The sequence below is a fragment of the Gadus chalcogrammus genome, chromosome 7, assembly GCF_026213295.1.
Source record: "Gadus chalcogrammus isolate NIFS_2021 chromosome 7, NIFS_Gcha_1.0, whole genome shotgun sequence".
Lineage (NCBI taxonomy): Eukaryota > Metazoa > Chordata > Actinopteri > Gadiformes > Gadidae > Gadus > Gadus chalcogrammus.
Window position 1 is genome coordinate 11,389,880 of NC_079418.1, and position 18,219 is coordinate 11,408,098.

At 44.4% G+C, this 18,219-nt stretch overlaps 2 protein-coding genes and 1 non-coding gene across 4 annotated transcripts; 1 reads left to right on the forward strand and 2 right to left on the reverse strand.

Moving 5' to 3' along the window:
- Positions 1-2,015: 2,015 nt before the first annotated feature.
- On the reverse strand, positions 2,016-11,904 carry LOC130385742 (NEDD4 family-interacting protein 1-like). The gene is made up of 7 exons (XM_056594418.1): positions 11,709-11,904; positions 9,968-10,058; positions 7,821-7,942; positions 6,277-6,364; positions 4,057-4,181; positions 3,191-3,257; positions 2,016-3,042 (listed from the first exon to the last, which is right to left on the reverse strand). The coding sequence occupies exons 1-7, from the start codon at positions 11,736-11,738 to the stop codon at positions 2,939-2,941; spliced, it is 627 nt and encodes a 208-aa protein (XP_056450393.1). The 5' UTR covers positions 11,739-11,904; the 3' UTR covers positions 2,016-2,938.
- On the forward strand, positions 5,668-5,786 carry LOC130386787 (5S ribosomal RNA). The gene has a single exon (XR_008896229.1). It is a non-coding gene; the product is annotated as a 5S ribosomal RNA (ribosomal RNA).
- A 650-nt stretch (positions 11,905-12,554) lies between the features above and the next one.
- endou2 (endonuclease, polyU-specific 2) lies at positions 12,555-18,131 on the reverse strand. Of its 2 annotated transcripts, XM_056594415.1 has the most exons (7): positions 17,388-18,131; positions 16,777-16,930; positions 15,422-15,527; positions 14,362-14,483; positions 14,144-14,256; positions 13,540-13,693; positions 12,555-12,879 (listed from the first exon to the last, which is right to left on the reverse strand). In XM_056594415.1, exons 2-7 carry the CDS (start codon positions 16,876-16,878, stop codon positions 12,622-12,624), a joined length of 855 nt encoding a protein of 284 aa, XP_056450390.1. In that variant the 5' UTR covers positions 16,879-16,930; positions 17,388-18,131; the 3' UTR covers positions 12,555-12,621. The 2 variants fall into 2 exon arrangements, with proteins under 2 accessions (XP_056450390.1, XP_056450391.1); XM_056594416.1 differs by lacking the exons at positions 16,777-16,930; positions 17,388-18,131 and adding an exon at positions 15,679-15,776.
- Between the last annotated feature and the right edge of the window lie 88 nt (positions 18,132-18,219).

An 18,219-nucleotide genomic window follows, 5' to 3' on the forward strand; every position in this document is an offset into this window, starting at 1 on the left:
GTTGTGCATGCTTATGTGCATATTTGTGTGTGTGTGTGTGTGTGTGTTTGTGTGTGTGTTTGTGTGTGTGTGTTTGTGTGTGTGTGTGTGTGTGTGTTTTGTGTGTGTGTGTGTGTGTGTAAATGTGTGTGTAACGTTGTATTGCCAAGAGGCAGACTTTATGCGTTATCTGATGGACCGCCTCAGATCGGAAGCTATCGGAAACGACGCTAAATCTTTTGAAAGAGAAAGTACCTAATGTCCCATTAGCTCATTGAAAAGTGTCCAAGTGTGGCTTTAGTATAGCTCTGAGATACTTGCAGGCATGCTGCAGGAGCGTGGGCATCAGACAGAGCCTTTGATGAACACAGGCCTCCACTCTACCGGCTGGTGATCGCTATAACACACGTGCAGACGAGGTCTAAAGGAGGCTAGTGTAGGACGACATGTCGTTCACCATCAATTGCTCAAAACGAAAATTCTGAAAGACTTCCTTCACTTTAAATCTAGAGATCCTGACAGGAGACAAAGACGCCTTTTTTTTTTTGGTTGGGAGGGGGATCTGGAGAGGTTTGGCACCGAAGTGGAGTTACGAAGGACATCTGGACAGCAAGCACATCTGCACCGGTTGACCTCGCTGGAGGGATATAGAAGGAGGTCTCAAATGAACCTGGGAACGGGGTCGTTCCGACAACTCAGAGGGATTTTTCCAATGAGGAAATATCTTTGGTGTAATTTAAGCGAGGACATCCATCGCTTAACCTTCGAGCACACCCCTACCTAGTAAAAAAATCTAGTCCCAATGTTATTTTAACCATGGGGTTTTCTTCAAAGTGAGAAAAGGCCTGTTTTTGTCTTGGCACCGTGATTGTAGCATGCTTGGTCCTGAGTGTGTGCTGCTTTTGCTCAGTATCCTTCAGCCTTATGAAATTGTTGTTGATGATGGTCTAGGATCCAGCAGCTGTCCTGGGCTGAGGCCTCCTCTTCAGATGAGCTAAACATGCATCATTTCTTTGTGCAGCTGTCTCCGTTTTTCCTCAGTGAATCCTGGAAAAAAATGCTGTGCATTGGATGCTGTTTACGGAATGCTGTATTATCAGCAGTGCCGTGGCTGATTCCACATCTCGGCTGTTTTTTATGTGCTGGAGAAATGCTGTTTTTTTTTTTTTACTCGTGGGATCTGGACCGGTCTCGTACTTTTTTTGTGAATCATCATATTTGCTAAAACAAAGGGTTTGTTGTCCATTTAAATGTTTCAACAATGAGCACTGTGCTCCCTCCTTGGCAACTCCTTCACGGGACAGATCAGAGTTTACAAACTTCCAAATTAAAAGATGGTGTGATACCATCTTTCCATTTACAGTTAGGTAAACAGTCTGCAAATCCAGTGATTGTTCACAGATTATTCTTTCAAAACAACTTCCTAGGAATCGTATTTCTAGAGAGGGTTAAAGAGAACAGGGAAACAAGTATTTTATCTCACACTTTTATATTATATATAGTGCACAGGTTCAGTATCCCAATGTAGTTCAATTAAGACATTCACCTTTTAAACTGCAAACGACCATAGACAAAGTGGTGAAATCTTCACTACCATTGTAGCTTCATAGTGAGAGCTAAACAGACCTCCAGCTCATGTATAAGTACATGTTGTGCACTGGGTCGACTGTACTTCAATGCATCGTCCCAACCATGCAATAAACGTTAAGTCAGCTTCAAAAGCAGGCTAATGTAGTATATTGATATTGCTGACAAAATAGCTTCCCTTGTCAATTGCTTCCACATCGATCTCATCTCAGGCCTTGGGTTCCTGTTTCCGGAGCAGCTAGGATGTAGGGAAGGCCGTCTACACTGCGTTCCGAATGCACCCTCAGCACTGTCCATTTCTAGCATAATCATCAGGTTTAAGGATGGCCTCTGACCTCTCCACAAAGACCCCATCAACACTGCTGTTGTATTGATACCTTTACACAAAGCAGTCATGACACATAGCCTTGAAATACAAAATAAAAACAGACTTCATCCGGTTACAAAAGTTTCATCATTGAAATTCTGAATTTATTCATTTATCAATACACCATGAGAAGAAAATCAAAGCTTTTCAGTGTTTGCCGTTCTTCATTGCCAGTTACACTCTCTCAAATAGTGACCTAAAACCACCATTTTGAATCCACCACGGGATTCACTGGAAACTCAAAAGAAAAAGCATATATTACAGAAACAGATCCTGGGAAGTTCTTTTCTACTCCAGCCCACCACAACACAAATCTTATAGATCTCTTCTAGTTTTATTATGTATCACTTATATTTGGATAACTTTGCTTGCGTGACTATTAGTTTGAAAATACAACAAAAGAAAAAAAGGATTTTCTTGGTCTTCCACCGTGATGGAATAGGTTCTGTAAATTAATCGATAGCTGCTTTGAGGTGACACAGCCCAGCTGCAAACATCTGCTAATGCTCTCAGCTGTTTGGTATACCAGGGCCACAGTGGAAACATCCCGCAATCAATTATCACTCCTAAATATCAATGAAAGTACAGTAACTTCATGTATATGGAATATATTACTTAGTACCCTTAACTAATACACCTAGCCCTCCAATGTGTTGGTCCAGAGGCCGAGAGCCATCAAAGACCGGGTCTTTAACAAGCACTATAGGGGCAAACACGCAACAAGACTGCCCTCTGGTGGAGGAGCAGTACATGCGTCTCTACAGACATTTACATGTAGCTATATACAATAAAGTAGAGATAAGGCATTATTTAGACCACACACACACACACACACACACACACACACACACACACACACACACACACACACATTCCAGAGAATCACATGGCGAAAAGAAAGGATCAAACTAGATGTTACAGCCGTGTGTTTGATGAAGTTACGTCATTCATGATAATAAATCAAAGACAGGCCAGAGACACGAAGAAGATGAAGAGAAGGGATTCTCAGTAGATGAAGAGGACGCGGGTTCGGGGTAGCGTGGTGAAGGAGTCGGCCATCTTGCGGACGCGTGCGTAGTTGATGAAGCCTCTGAGGAAGAGCAGGAACCCTGGGGAGGTGAGGAGAAGGACACATGAGACACGGCCAGCTGTCACCGTGGAGACACAGGGCCAATCGCCTGTTACACCAGCACAACAGATCAGCACATCCTTGAACATTATGGTGTGTGAATTGGTGGTCAGTCAGCAGTGACTCACCCAGCACCAGGAAGACCCACCACAGCCAGTACTGGCCGTCAAAGTAACTGGGGAAGTAGCTTGAGAACTGCGAGGAAAAATAAAGGCCACAGGTAATGTTTACTCAAGAAACATGTCCAAACAACTTTGAACAATTTATATCTGTACTGAATACTATTAAAACAAATAGAATAACTATGTCAAGCGTCCATTTTGGCTGGAATGACAGAAGCACGCTGACAGGGAAGAGAGTGTGTGTGGTTGTGTGTGTGTGTGTGTGTGTGTGTGTGTGTGTGTGTGTGTGTGTGTGTGTGTGTGTGTGTGTGTGTGTGTGTGTGTGTGTGTGTTTATTAGGGGTGGGACAAAACATAGATATGGCAACAAATCGTCGCCCTTCTTCGTGCGATACGAGAATCGATAAACTAGCACCTAACTAACTAACTATCGATATAATATATATTTGTAAGAATTTCCTTTGCATTTTTAAGCTTTATTCCTGAAGAGTTAGACAGGAAATACGGCCCAAAATATCTAGATTTTAATAAATAAAATAAAGCGCTCTCAATTTATTTCTCCGCTCCTCAAGCTGGTGCGCAACACATGAATGAGAGAAAGTTGAACCAACCAAATACGACTAACTAAAAAAACTCACTTTTGAACCATGGATAGACCGAAATCCAGCACTTCACCCTTTCACAGTGATTTTGCATTCATTTATCGTGATGAATCGTTTTCGGATTGTCTAAAAATACACTGAGTATTGAAGAATTGGTGTATCGCGATATTATCGGGATACAGCAATATCACACATTATGAGTTACCCTGTGATTCCCACCCCTAGTGTGTATGTTTGTTTGTGCATCGGCGTACGTGTATGCGTGTCTTACCCGAACAATGAGGATCCATTTGACGAGTGACAAGCCAAAGCCTGAGATGGCCCCGTAGCGGCCGGCAGCAGAGGAGGTCAGGCAGAAGGACAGGAAGAACCCGATCCAATTGAACAGCAGTGCCACTGGACAGAGGAGCGAAGGGAAGGCCAGGGTTACCCAGAGACACACGGTGAGAGTGTTCAGCCCACCAGAGTCAACTGAGGGCCGGAGGGAACGCTCCATGCGGGCGGCTCGTGGCTCAGGGGGTGGAGGCGGGGTGGCCTGTGACCCGAAAGGTTGCTAGTTCGACGCCTAACCCCTAACTGCTCCTGACGAGCTGGCTGGCGCCTTGCGGGGTTGACTCCGCCGTCGGTGTGTGAACGTGTGCATGAATGGGTGAATGGTAGGCACCATTGTAAAGCGCTTTGATTAGAAAAGCGCTCTATAAGTGCAGGCCATTTACCATTTACAATACACACACACACACACACAGCTTTCTAGAGAGACGGAGGAGGAGTTTACAGTTCTACGTAATGCCCTTTTGGGAAGAACAATGTTGCGAGGGCGACGCAGACACACGACAGGGATGTTCGCAGAGCTGTCTGCGTTCATACTGCCACATCATGTTAACATGTACACCAGAGGGCAGTATAGCGATTGAGGCGCTATACCCGTGCCCTGCTCGGCCAATCAGAAATGAGTTGAGCAGACCTCAGCAGAGTCAGACCCCGACCACCACCTCGGAGGGCCTCTTCACGATCAGGCCTCGTGCCATGGGTCTTTCACACCAGTCAGACACCGCAGGGTCTTTGGAAATTAATGATGAATGGGTCAGAAAAAATAGTGAAAACAGTAGTCTACGTTTCCTGGATGCACTTTTACCGTCTAATTCATTACTCTCTGTTCTAGTGTGTTGTCGGGCTTTGACTTTTGCCCAAAAATCATATTCGAAGTTTGTTTGTTTATTAATATTAGAATATATTCGAATATTTATTAATAATATTTTGACCATGAAATGCCTTCAGTAAGACCTAGATTGGGTTTTGCGAGATTTGTTTACCGTGTTGCTATGGTTACCGGTCTTGCGTGTTCCAACGGTTTATTAGGTTTCTAATAAATCGCCGTCTAATCAATACTTAATTCACTGCCTCTTCCGTGGTCATTACAATATTATGAATAGGCTGCGTCGGGTTCTCCGACGTCCCTCCCTCTTGGCCTGCCCATAACAGGTTTGAATATTAAGGGCTGCCAAATATTCGTTCGAATTTTGATTTCTTTTTTGATATTCAAATTATATTCAAATAAGGAAGTTCGGAGTCAAAGCCCTAGTGTGTTGTGGTCAGTGTGACTGAATGCCTGGACTCTCCTGATGGTTAACCGGCCAGCACCCCATCATCGATTTAATGTTTTGCCTGTATGTATGCATGTGTCAATTATGGCCCCAAATGATCAACCCTTGAAGGAGGGATTCCCCACTCTGCGTTCCTCCTCAAGATTTCTTCCTTGCTGATTATGGGACTTTTTTCTTGCCCTCTTGGTGGGCCAAGGTCAGGGGGGTGTCATTAATATATGTCCTGTTAAGCCCTTTGAGACTGTGCCGGTGATTAAGGTGTACAAATACACTATAACTATGACAGCCATACCACCCTGAACACGCCCGATCTCGTCTGATCTCGGAAGCTAAGCAGGGTCGGGCCTGGTTAGTACTTGGATGGGAGACCGCCTGGGAATACCAGGTGCTGTAAGTGGTGTCGGGTGGTGGCCAATAGCTGGCACTCTTCGCTCTGGCCTTAACATCACTCCCGATGCCCCAGTGCAGTGACGGGGACACTGTGCTGCGGAAGGCGCCGTCCTTCGGAGGAGACGTAAAACCGAGGTCCTGACTCAATGAGGTCATAAAAGATTCCAGGGCACTTATCGCAAAGAGTAGGGGTTCCCCCGGTGTCCTGGCCCAACCAGGCTCATTCAATCTGGCCCCCTAATCATCCCCCTGTATAATTGTATAATTGGCTGACTCATTAATTCCCTCACCCTCGAGCTGGTGTGTGGTGAGCGTTCTGGCGCAGATTGGCTGCCGTGCATGACCCCTAGTGGGTGCTACACACTGTTGGGGGTGAGTGAGGTCCCCCCCTTCAATGTAAAGCGTCTTTGAGTGTCTAGGAAAAAGCGCTATATAAATTCAAAATACATTATTATTATTATTATTATAATTGAACAGCGAAGCATTTAAGGACTTACTGAAGAAGGTCAACATGAAGATGCCGTCGTTTCCTATCCTGAGCTGGTCGCTGTCCTCGATGTCCTCCCTGGTCCCAAAGTCCTCATCCTGATGGAGGCCAAGGAGAGGTGGGAGAAGAGGTGAGAGAGGAGAAACGCAACACCACAGAGCCCGACCGCACAGTGAGCCAATCACACGTAGACAGTAGGGGTGCGACGCAATATCGATGCGGCGATATATCAGTGCCCTTCTTCGTGCGATACGAGAAACGATTCACTGGCGATACAGAAACAATTCTGGCTTTAAGAATTTCTTTTGTGTTTTTATGGAAAACAAATAACAGAAAAACTCTGTTTGGACCATGAATAAAGATTGAAATCCAGCACCTTTTCACAGTCAATTTGTATTCATCGTTAGACATATATCGTGATGTATCGTATCGGATTGTCTAACAATACATCGATTTCTTCAGAATCGCTGTATCACGATATTATTGGTCCATGTATCGCGTATCGTATAATATGGTGAGGTAGCCTGTGATTCCCACCCCTCGGGTACAGTGCTGCCGTCCATGAAGGGCCACCACATCCACCACAGATAAAGGGAACTGGTGAACAGTGTCCCTGACCCAAAAAAAATAAATCAACTCAACATCTGGCAGCCAGAAATAAGAACACAAGTCAGCGGACACTCAAGCACACCAAACTCAAAAAATTAAAATCGGTGAAAAATGTTTAAAATAAAATAAAACAATCCAGAAGCACAAGGCTCACGACAGCTATCCCCACAGCTCCCTAGTTACCTCCAGCGAACTGCGAATGACATCATCGATCGTCTCCAGACACTCCCTGTGCTGCGTGAGTGGCTGAGCACAGGGAGCAGGAGGGTCAAGGCAAGCAGGTTGTGGCAGAGAAACAACACCAGCAGTCAGACAGTGGGCACAACACGGAGGAGCGCAATGCTACACGGTCACCACCAGAGGTCAGAGTGCAGCCCGTTCTTTACCACAGTGCTACAGTTGTCACTAAGGACTAATTTAGGTCCTTTCTCTGAGAAGGAATTTTGTCTTCGTAGAGTGGGTAGGGTTTAGGTTACTTGCTCAGGGATACTTTCAGGTAGGCTGTGGACATTGTTGATCGAACCCAGTACTTTTCAGCTGGGAGTCGAACCCAAGGCAGTGCACCAATAGACTTGGAACTGCACTACTACTAGTACTACTACTTCAACGACTACAACTTCTATCTTCTGTATCTTGTTTGAGACTAACAAGACGTTCTGACCTCAAATCAGTGAGCATACGCAAACTGTCCTGGCAGTGTGCCAAGACAGTTACTAACAACACAACACAACACAAAGAACACTTCTGATAACCAATACCTTACCAGAGATAAAAGACACTGAAAATATATCATTCTTTAGATAATTGTCTTTATTGGTGTGTGTGTGTGTGCTTTCCACAGGAAGCATTGGGGCAGAAGGAGCAGTGTACACATTCCTGAGCTCACACAGTCTGTAGGAGCAAAACAAGCAGGCAAATAGGCGAGAAAGAAAAATATGTTGTTACCACGGGAACGGCTGTCGACTCAGCCTTGGTCCGTTCCGCCTCATCGTAGGATGGCAGCGTTGTGGCCACGTTGTAGGAGGGGGGCTTGGGGAAGGCTCCGTCGTCCTTGAGGTCAAAGTAAGCTGAGGAACACACAGCAGAGTCAGGCCTCAGCCACGGGAAACACAAGGGCCAGAGATGGCCTTTTCACACAGCCAACCGTACCAGGATGCGCCTATTTGCGTTTCCACCAGTGCACCGTGCCATTAGCGCGCAGTATTGTACCGTAAGTATACCGTATCGTAAGCGTACCTTACTGTAAGTAGGGGTGTAATGGTATGAAGATTTGACCAGTATTATCGCAGTCTTTTTTAAACGGTGTTCAATATGTTCAGAAAGCACTGCCAATCAGCGTTCACTCCCTGCAGTCCAGAGTAAACCGTAGCATGGAGGAGAAAGTGATTGTTGCCGTTAGTGGACTCCCGGAGCTCTTTATCTAAATAATATAGATATCTAATATAAGATATAAAATCACGGCTAAAAGCTGTGTGCACGACACTCCTTTAAGCTGGAAGTCCGGTTGTTAAGGAATGCAAATCCACAACATACCGAACTGAAAGGTGCCAGTATAGTACAGCGGAAAACCACTAGTATAGTGGTTTTCCGCTAGTATAGTAAAGTGAGAAACCACCAGAGAGGCAACAGACCAGTATAGTATAGTGATAAACCACCAGAGGCAGCAGGCCAGTATAGTACAGTGGGAAACCACGAGAGGCAACAGACCAGTATAGTACAATGGGAAACCACCAGAGGCAGCAGACCAGTATAGTATAGTGGAGCCAGAGAGGGCGCAGACCAGTAAAGTATAGTGGGAAACCACCAGAGAGGGAGAAGACCAGTATAGTATAGTGGAAAACAGCATTCATTCATTATCCATCTTTATCGCCATGACGACGTCGAGCTCCAACTCAATGACGTATTCCAGACTTTAGGTATTGATAATGATCCAATCTAGGGATGCAAATTATCGAGTAATTCATTAATCGATAGTTGTTTCATCTTATCGATCGATGATCGATTAATTGATAAGCGGCAATTCTTCTGAGAAGCTGAATTTCCTTCTGAATGTGACACATTTAGGTGGTAATTCAACGAAGTCGTTTAGTTGTTGTACTTTAAAATACTTCCACATATTGTGCATTTGGCGTCTTTGTCGTCATTAACCAACTTAAAGTGGCTCCATACTGCACTCCGTTTTGCCCTCTTCATCGTGTCAGTGTCCCGCTTTTCGTTTGTCTTGTCCTGCCGTGTTCCAATACCCGTACTGTCCGTACTTACTAGCCAAAATTTGAGTACGCAGTACTCCAATTCAGATCCGGCGAAAAGAAGTATACTTCAAGGACCCGGATGCCGTACTCAAAACGGGCTAATCGTGAAGTGTGGATCGAAGGACACTCCCCGTACTCAACGGCAGCCTTCTTAGCTACGTAGCAGAAGAGGCGGAGCCAGGCTGAGCCAAAGTCGGCGCATTTTCCACATAGCCTGCATTAATAGAGTCATTTTGTAGTTTTTATAGTTTTTATAGCTTTTTATAGCTGCTAGGCGTAAAGAGTTCACCGTTCAAAGCGGGATGTTTATTGCGGGGGAGGAGCCACGGCGGCAGTCGTGATCGTAATTTCCGGTTAGTGCACCACGGAGTACTCGATTTGGAACAGCACTCACATCTGAAAAATTAACGTAGTAGCCAGTGCGGATAGTATACTTCCTTTAAGTATACTCATGGAAGTACGGGTATTGGAACACGGCCCTGCTTTGCTTGTGTTCCCGCTTGTGTTCCCGCGTGTGCGTCAAGTACGTCTGGCGTCAAGTGCGCCCTCACGTGGACGGTTGGGGAATTACGGGTTAAAATGCGATTAATTGCAAGTAATTTATTTTAATCGAGTAATCTCTTATCGACAATTAATCGATAATCGATTAATTGTTTGCATCCCTAATCCAATCCTATTTTTCCTATATTTATTAGAAGGTATGTTTAAAAAAAAAAAAAGAAGTCTTTCTCCACATTCAAGACGTGCATAAATGTTAAGAAGGCTTTATTCATTGGATAACGACAAGGCATTCCTAACTTGTTATTTACGTAATCGTAATAATAATAATCATATACATACCAGCATTTTCTGCAGAAACGCAACTGTATGGGGGCGGGGCATCGGCTGCTGCCTGCTGTGGAACTTGCTCTGACTCCTCCTCATTGGTCAGCTGTCAACAGGAGGTCATGTTAACCATCGTCCTATGTTAGCATTGGGTTTACTTTACTCTGGTTAATGTTTCAGAAGCTCCGCCTAAAGCAGACAGCCTGAAAGTGACGCGGTAATGGAATAGAGGTCTGCATGATTTATGAGTGCCTGACAAACCACCACCAGTGCTTTCTTAAAAAATACAAAATAAAGCATGAGTAATATATTGCATTAATTATGAAATGGACTACAACGAATAAACTATATACCTATCTTACACAGAGATACATGTGAGGGTTAATTATTATCATCAAGGTCCGATGTTAGCAGACAGGCTGTCATAGAACATGACATCATCTCTCCACCGTGCAGTCTGTAACGTTATGAGGATGAGCCTCTTAGCTGGTGGAGATCCACGACTCACAAGTCAACATCTGCCAGCCAGTCTGGATTAAAAACATTCCCAGCAGCACAAGTAGATCAGTGTTCATTAAGGCCTCAAAGCCACATGAAGGAGGGAGGGAACTAAAAACTCAGCCACAGGCGGTAGGAATGGAACTCAACACTCAGCAACAGGAAGTGAAAGCAACGAAATGGCAGGGGTCACATGATCAACATGATCATTAAGCCTAAACAAAACTGAAAGCGACGACATGTTTACTGATAAGGCCTAAAAAAAAATGTTGTTTGGTTCCGGTTTCCGACCGACCCTGTCCATTTATGTGCGACCCAAATTATTTTATGAGCTTTAAAAAAAAAAAAAAAAAAAAAAAAAAAAAATTTTATTTTTTTTTATGTAAACTATAATTACGTTTTTGTACAGCACCTCTTCATTCTGTACAAGGATGAGCGCATTCTCTCGTTTTTAAATGAAAACAACCTACTTATCATTCGCTGCCGCTGGAAAAAATAAAATAAAAAAATAAAATAAATTACCTACCTACCCATGACCTCAACTGACAACCAACAGGAACCAAACTTTTTTTTTTTTTAGGCCTAAGAAATATTTCCATTATGGTTTAAAATACACGGTTGACATCGCTGGGTCGCGTATGCAACATGTGATAAGGATAAATAAACAGTTACAGTTTACAGTAAAACTGACATCTATTTTCTCAACCCAGCGCCATCCAGGCCCCTTAGCGGCCCAGTGTGCTGGACCAGCTCTAAGGAGTCAATACAGTGTTCACATACACTACTGACGCCAAATGTCACTCTTCCCCTTGTGACCAAGTGGACACTAGCGATCCTAGTAGATAAGTGCTGGCCGTTGGCATCACGTTAGCCTCATGCTAAGCTACGTTCAAGTAAGCTTCCTGCTAAGCTACATTTACGCTAGCCTCATGCTAAGCTACGTTGGCCTCATGCTAAGCTACGCCCACGTTAGCCTCATGCTAAACTACGTTATCCTCATGCTAAGCTATATTAGCCTCATGCTAAACTCCGTTCACCAGGGACAGCAATGGAGGCGCTGAAGAAACAACCAGGAAGAGACGCTTCAGCCCGACACTAACACTAACCGTCCGCTTCATCCCGTTAAACATAAACCAGCACGATCCGCGCCCGTGTACTCATATATTGAATTCGCTCAATTACAAATCAAGTGAGTGAAAATGTACCGTTGACGTATCTTTTGAAAAATTATATTATCATGTAATGACAACTCGTGTACCTGCTGATATCTGGCGTTTGGTTCCGCCATCCCGGATCACTTGTTTCCACGAACAACTGCTTTAAATGATAGAATGCCCCTCAGATTGAAAACATAAACCAGAACAACAATCCGATCAGTCGGTCTTGAAGACACGATCGGCAGAATCCCACACCTTCTTTTTCCCTTTAGAGAACCAATGACGTCAATTGGTCACTCACAACACACTCTTGCGCCCCCTGTCTGTATGCATCCAGCAGGAGAACAAAACACAGAATAATGGTATTACCCAACCTTCAACTTCCCTTCGTAAACCGTTTTAATGTTTTGAATATACAATGTGATGTTGCCGTTTTTTTTAAAGAAAGAATTCTAATGTGATGAAAGGAGAACCTGTCAGTGCTTGAAAGAATTATTTACCAACCCATATTGATTGGAAGTAGGCCTATTTGAGGAATACAAATAATAGGTAAATGGTTGCTTCAACCATATTATAAATATAAACATAAAAACCTGAACTACTTTCCATGAGAGGTCATCCAAGAATGAAAGCAGTCTACAAATGATGGCCGTGAAGGAATAATCCAATATATAATACCCATTCTCAAGGTTTTATTGTCAATGTCTTATCAAGGGCCTTGATAAGTTCCTTCCCCTTTAATCACTGTTTATTCCGTCATCGGCATGACTACGATACCATTATGCACGTGCACAACAATCAACCGGTTGAAAACATTTTTGTTGTGTGTGTTCATCACAATGAACGCTTCCGCAAGTAACAAATAGCACAGCAGAAAATGATTATCACAAACTGGGGTCTGGTGAAGTTTTATTGTATCTTTAACTTTGTAATAAAAAGACATCAACAACACCAATGACACTCTTTATATAAGCCGTGAAAGGAGTCGACTGGCGGTGAGGGTGAAGCGGCGGCTCACTGGTGGAGGTTCTGGTATCTGATCAGCATTGGGTAGGTGGTGCCGATGTGCTTCTGGTTGTGGTGGACGCAGACGATCTCCACGTCGTACAGGCTGAACTGAACCTTGACGCGCTCGTTGGGGGAGCTCAGGAAACAGAGGGTGTAGAGGGCGAACTCAAACTCAGGACTGACCCCGATGAAGATGCTGCCCTTGGGCTTGAAGCCTTCCTTCCAGCTGAACTGCAGGGCCATGATGTGCTTGTTCTCGTCGGGCTGGGGACAGAGAGTTTGTTCACTGGTATTATTATCAGTGTTTCCCCCAGCACTGTGTTGTTAAGGCGGCCTTAACAACGATAGGGCCCCGCCTTGACTACCAATGTATAGAATATTTTTTTTTATTAAAAAATATATATTTTTTAATTATTATGCTTTAACAAAGTAGAAAACACTCGTAGGGAAAGAAAACATACTTCCATCAGGTGTAAAAAATAAAGATCAATAATGCATCGGTAATACTGTTCACAACAATGGTCGTGCCATCAAGCTTTTTGACCACTTGACCACCTTGACTAAGACATTTACTGGGGGAAACACTGATTATTATGTGTGTGCGTGGGTCTGTGTGTGTGGGTTTGTGTGTGTGTGGGGGGGGGGGGGGGGGGGGTTGTACAGAGTGCACAACGGTATGCAAATGACACACACCAAAATAAAATATATGAATGATAGATAAGAACGTCTCCTAAGTCAAGTCATGCAATCATTTGACCCACTTACTAGGATTTGATGATAGAGTGAAATTGCGACTATGGGAGGGAGAGGGGAGGACATGCATCGAAGGACCAGGAATCAAACCCGGGTCGCTGCGGTCAGGACTTGGCCTTAATCGTACGGGCTCTACCCGGCGAGCCACCAGGGCGCCCCTGACCCACTTACCTGTGGGGAGTTGGCGTTGACACTGTAGCCTTTGTAGTCGATGTGGCCCAGCTTCTCCTGCAGGTACAGCTGGATCCAGTTGTGGAATCCAATGACAGTGCGGCCGCGTCTGGTCTCACCGACAAACACATGCTCGAACCCCGAGGAGTCTGGCCTGGGGGACAGGGGCCTCAGCGTCAGCCTAGCACTGGACTCTAGCCTAGCACTGGACTCTAGCCTAGCACTGGACTCTAGCCTAGAACTGGACTCTAGCCTAGCACTGGACTCTAGCCTAACACTACCCTAGCACTGGACTCTAGCCTAACACTGGACTCTGGCCTAGCACTGGACTCTGGCCTAGCACTGGACTCTAGCCTAGCACTGGTGTCCATGTTCAGCATCCAACGCAGGCCACTTGTTAACATGGACGTTGAGTAACTAGATCCAAAATAGGAACGCAAATGCTGTGTGTATTAAATAATTGCGTCCGATATAAAATATTGGACACAGATACCCCTCACTGTCAACTTACTATTGAAAAATAAAGTTTTGAAGTAGTTAGTGTAAGCTCTGCCCTGTGTTACCCTGGAGGGCACCAGCCCCCATGATGCAACAGTGCACCTACCTGCTGGCTCCTTTCCGGGCGTAAAGTTCAAACCAGATCGTGTACAGCTGCTTCTTAAAGTCTGTCTCGTTCTCCGGAGAGAGTTTCTTATCCACAAGGTACTTATGGGCTATCTGTTAGCATACAGAGGAGAAGAAAGAAAATGTTTCAGTGCCACTTTTCTAGATGTTCTCAGAAGAATGTCATGGTGTGTGCTCGGATCTATCCCTGGCAGATACCTTCATGGTGGGCGTCTGGACGAGGGAGTCCAGGAACTTGTGGTTCTCCGCCTCCTCCTCTGGGGTCACTATCTCGGGCTCTCCGGTAGCACTCACGTAGTTATCCAGGAGAGAAATGAAAGCTGTGCCACCATGGGACACAGAAGGGTTGTTAAATGTCCTTCTTACAAAAAGTTTGGATGCCTTCAAACAGAAAGATTGGATTTCTGATGGATAAAAAGAAAAGCATTTTCCAAAAGACACATTGGTCGAATTTGGATCTTTCTGGCTCAACGTTGATTGTACACTGACTTGATGAGAGGCTGATTGCGGTTCATATTTTTTAACTTTGAAAAGAAGGATGTTTAATGTATCATTCCCACTACAGAAGCATAACTTAAGACACACCTAAACTCCTGCTAATTCCATTCTTCTTCCCAATTACAGTAAATATGGCATTAAATGCCAATTGGAAAGTGTCAAATTAAATTTTAATTTAATGTGGAAAACACAGGGAGGAAAGGCCATTCAGATAGGCCCTGAGCTTTCACCCACCATCATAGTGAAGTCTAGACACAGATTCACATCCTTATTGCCGTTTCACATAGAAACATTTTTCTCGATGTGGGTCACAAACGTGTTTGACAAGATGCCGGCGTCGAGCAGAAAGGAGGAGAGGCAGAGTCTTCACACTGTGGGCTGTTTGAGGTGGGGTGCGCAAAAAGTTCTGTTGATTTGGTGTGTCCTTCCTGATATGAGGTCTGTGCTCTCTGGTTATGTAAGTCATGGTGGCCTGCTCGTCCTAAGGGAATTATGAAGCGAAGAGAGAGCTGTGCTCGGCCACACATGGGAGATGACAACATCGGTTATCATACAGCTCCCCAGTGGTGTTCAATGTATCAACAGGGCAAAATGAACACCAGCAAATGGCAGATAGATCTGACCATTTGGCAGGTAAACAAAAGTCAGGGTTACATTATAAAAATAGTTTTCTGTTGTTGTCTTCCTTCTTGTGCGGGTGCATACTACACTACACGGCCCTCATGAATGTTCCTGGACGTGTCCCTCCCTGTGGATGTACCTAAAAAGGTCTCTTTCTTGAAGATGTTTTCATCCACGAAGGTGAAGAGGGGATACCCAGCCCCGTCGTTGTCGTCGTTGAGCACGGCCATCTCTCCGGCTTTACCCTGCGGAGCACACCCACAACATAAACACGTTACATGTCGCCTCATTCATTTGGGGTTGTCTGTGCGATTATTACTGCATACAGATACATTGATACATTTTGCTTTCTAAACCTGGCTGTTACTTCTGTATGACAGAATAAATGTGTCTTACAGATGATCAGTGGTCGGGCACTGTTAAAACAAAATGATTTGAACCCTCAAATCCCTCCATGTAAACAGAATATCGATAATTAATCACTATTGCATGCATTACAGTAGGATAACAATTTAAGCTTGAATTTAAAAAATATCCGACCACTCAAATCAAACTCTGGGGATAGCACCACCTGGGGCGGAACCCTGGCTACAGCATGTTCCTTTTTCCGATGGGTCACATTTGTATCAGTGAGATGATGTCACTATACATTCATTCCATGACAGGTGGTGTCCTTTGGAATTAGTTGTGTCTGGTAATTTGCTTAGTGCTTTCCTGTCTCTGAGATTAATTGTGTGTGTGTCTGTGTGTGTGTGTGTGTGTGTGTGTGTGTGTGTGTGTGTGTGTGTGTGTGTGTGTGTGTGTGTGTGTGTGTGTGTGTGTGTGTGTGTGTGTGTGCGTGGGTGTGTGTGTCTTTGAATGTGTTTGTATGTACAAATATTAAAACATACTACTGGAAATGTAAAGACCCGACAGTGACCAGGCAGGGACAGAGAGGATGAAAAGGTGATCCATACTCTGAGTACAGCATGACGATGAAGATAGCATTTTCAAAGTTAGTTATTTCATTCATCGACTACAATCAGTAATCCCTTTTTAAGCCCTTTACTAACAATGCTTTTTTATGCTATAGTGATGGTCAAAACGACGACCATCAGTTTTTTTGCATTGCAGTTTACTGTAGACCTCAGCCACTGTTTGGCTCAATTGTTTAGCATTCAACTGAGTTTGGCTAATGTGTGGCTGGCCATTGTGTGTGTGTGTGTGTGTGTGTGTGTGTGTGTGTGTGTGTGTGTGTGTGTGTGTGTGTGTGTGTGTGTGTGTGTGTGTGTGTGTGTGTGTGTGTGTGTGTGTGTGTGTGTGTGTGTGTGTGTGTGTGTGTGTGTGTGTGTGTGTGTGTGTGTGTGTGTGTGTGTTTTGTGCGTGCGTTGGGTTGTATTAAATTGGTAGAGCAAAGATCATTGGTAGGTCCAACCTAAAGCGAGGATAGTTCAGATTAGATATGGTTGGTTGGGTCAAGGGCCTTGTTCAGCACGTTTTTTTTTCAGGGTTCACCTGAAGAGAGATCCTGTAGTCTTTGCCAGGCTGGAGCCGGTTGACGTCATTGTCCCACAGCGCCTGCGCCATGGAGGACAACTCTCTGTCACTCTCGACCATCACGTCCTCCCTGTTGGGCCCTCGGTACTCTGTAGACCTGCTGAGCTGAGTGCTGTGGGCAGAAGGTAACGGTAGCTTGAGGATCCGTCATCTAATCAACATTGATGTCATGGTGCCTTGAGGTGTGGCCAGTATTCATACAATTTGCGGCAAAGTTTGAGGTAAAATTATGGTTACGTAAAAGAATGACACCATAGGCCTACCCTCTGGTTCAACTTTGATTGTAACAACACAGAAAGAAGAGAGCATATAAATCGACCGAGGGATGTTTCATATTCTCACTCACATTTATTGTATAGGCATAAGAAACAAAATAAAACTATACAAAATAAAAAATAAAAAATCTCATTAATGGAACTTGGACACCTTGTTGCACCACATACATTTAGCCGTTCATCCCATCCCCATCTCAACTCTGTTGGTGATGATTAACTTCCATCAACACCGTTGTCTTCCAAGGGCCTTTCTCCTCAGTCCCCACAGAGCCATTCTACCCCAAGCACACCAACCTTTTAGGGTTCTTCCTGTGACGCTCGGCTGCTTCTGCCTGCCTGCCAATTCCGAAAATAGAAGCTGTTGACCGATGAAAAAGCAGGGAGATTTCTCAGGAACTCCTGTTGACGTCCTGTCTGATGTTGGTAACGTTGTGACTGTTTACTGGGAGTTTGTACCTTTAGGTGCATGGGGACGACCCCCCTTGTCGGTCAGTCAGTCAGTCAGTCAGTCAGTAGGGAAGCAAAATGGGTTGCCCAGGATAGGACAGGAGGGGAAGGGGTGGCGGTGGGTGATGGGGTTCCTGATGTAAAGGGTTACACCTTGTCAGCAACTCTAGCCAAAAGGCTTTGGCCCCGCTGTGGTGCTTTCAGTCTCAGACCGAGCACGTGCTCTCGTTGTTTCTCTGGTGGTCCATTGTGCGCGCTCTCTCTCTTACGCCGGTGGTAATAATCAATCCACTTATGACAGTTCTTTCACAATTGTTCAAATGGGGAGATATTATCAGCAAAATAGAAACAAAGTGGTTTTTTTGGTTCTTAAAATATGCATAAATTATAATATATTAGACTATACTACATAAGATTGGGGAGAACGAAAAGTAATTCTAATCAACGATTTATGACAACAGCTCGTGCATGTGGCCAAACAAGACATATTGTTACCATTTAAGGTAAAATCACTCGCACACACATATATATATATATACACACGGTATACACACATATATATACATATATGTATGTTTACATATATTTAAAATAAATATATAGACACATGTATATTTATAAGCATAAATTAAAATACGCATCTTTATAAATGCCATTTATGTAGGTGCCTATGGATTGT

What these genes read in the sequence shown, in the direction of transcription:
- LOC130385742 (XM_056594418.1), bottom strand. Translation starts at nt 11,738, where the DNA reads ATGGCGGAACCAAACGCCAGATATCAGCAG. An exon ending in CAAACGCCAGATATCAGCAG is followed by an intron (nt 10,059 to 11,708) that starts GTACACGAGTTG and finishes TCCTGTTGACAG; the next exon opens with CTGACCAATGAGGAGGAGTC. An exon ending in AGTCGACAGCCGTTCCCGTG is followed by an intron (nt 6,365 to 7,820) that starts GTAACAACATAT and finishes GGCCTCCATCAG; the next exon opens with GATGAGGACTTTGGGACCAG.
- endou2 (XM_056594415.1), bottom strand. Translation starts at nt 16,878, where the DNA reads ATGGTCGAGAGTGACAGAGAGTTGTCCTCCATGGCGCAGGCGCTGTGG. An exon ending in CAAGAAAGAGACCTTTTTAG is followed by an intron (nt 14,484 to 15,421) that starts GTACATCCACAG and finishes ATGGTGGCACAG; the next exon opens with CTTTCATTTCTCTCCTGGAT. An exon ending in TCCAGACGCCCACCATGAAG is followed by an intron (nt 14,257 to 14,361) that starts GTATCTGCCAGG and finishes GTATGCTAACAG; the next exon opens with ATAGCCCATAAGTACCTTGT.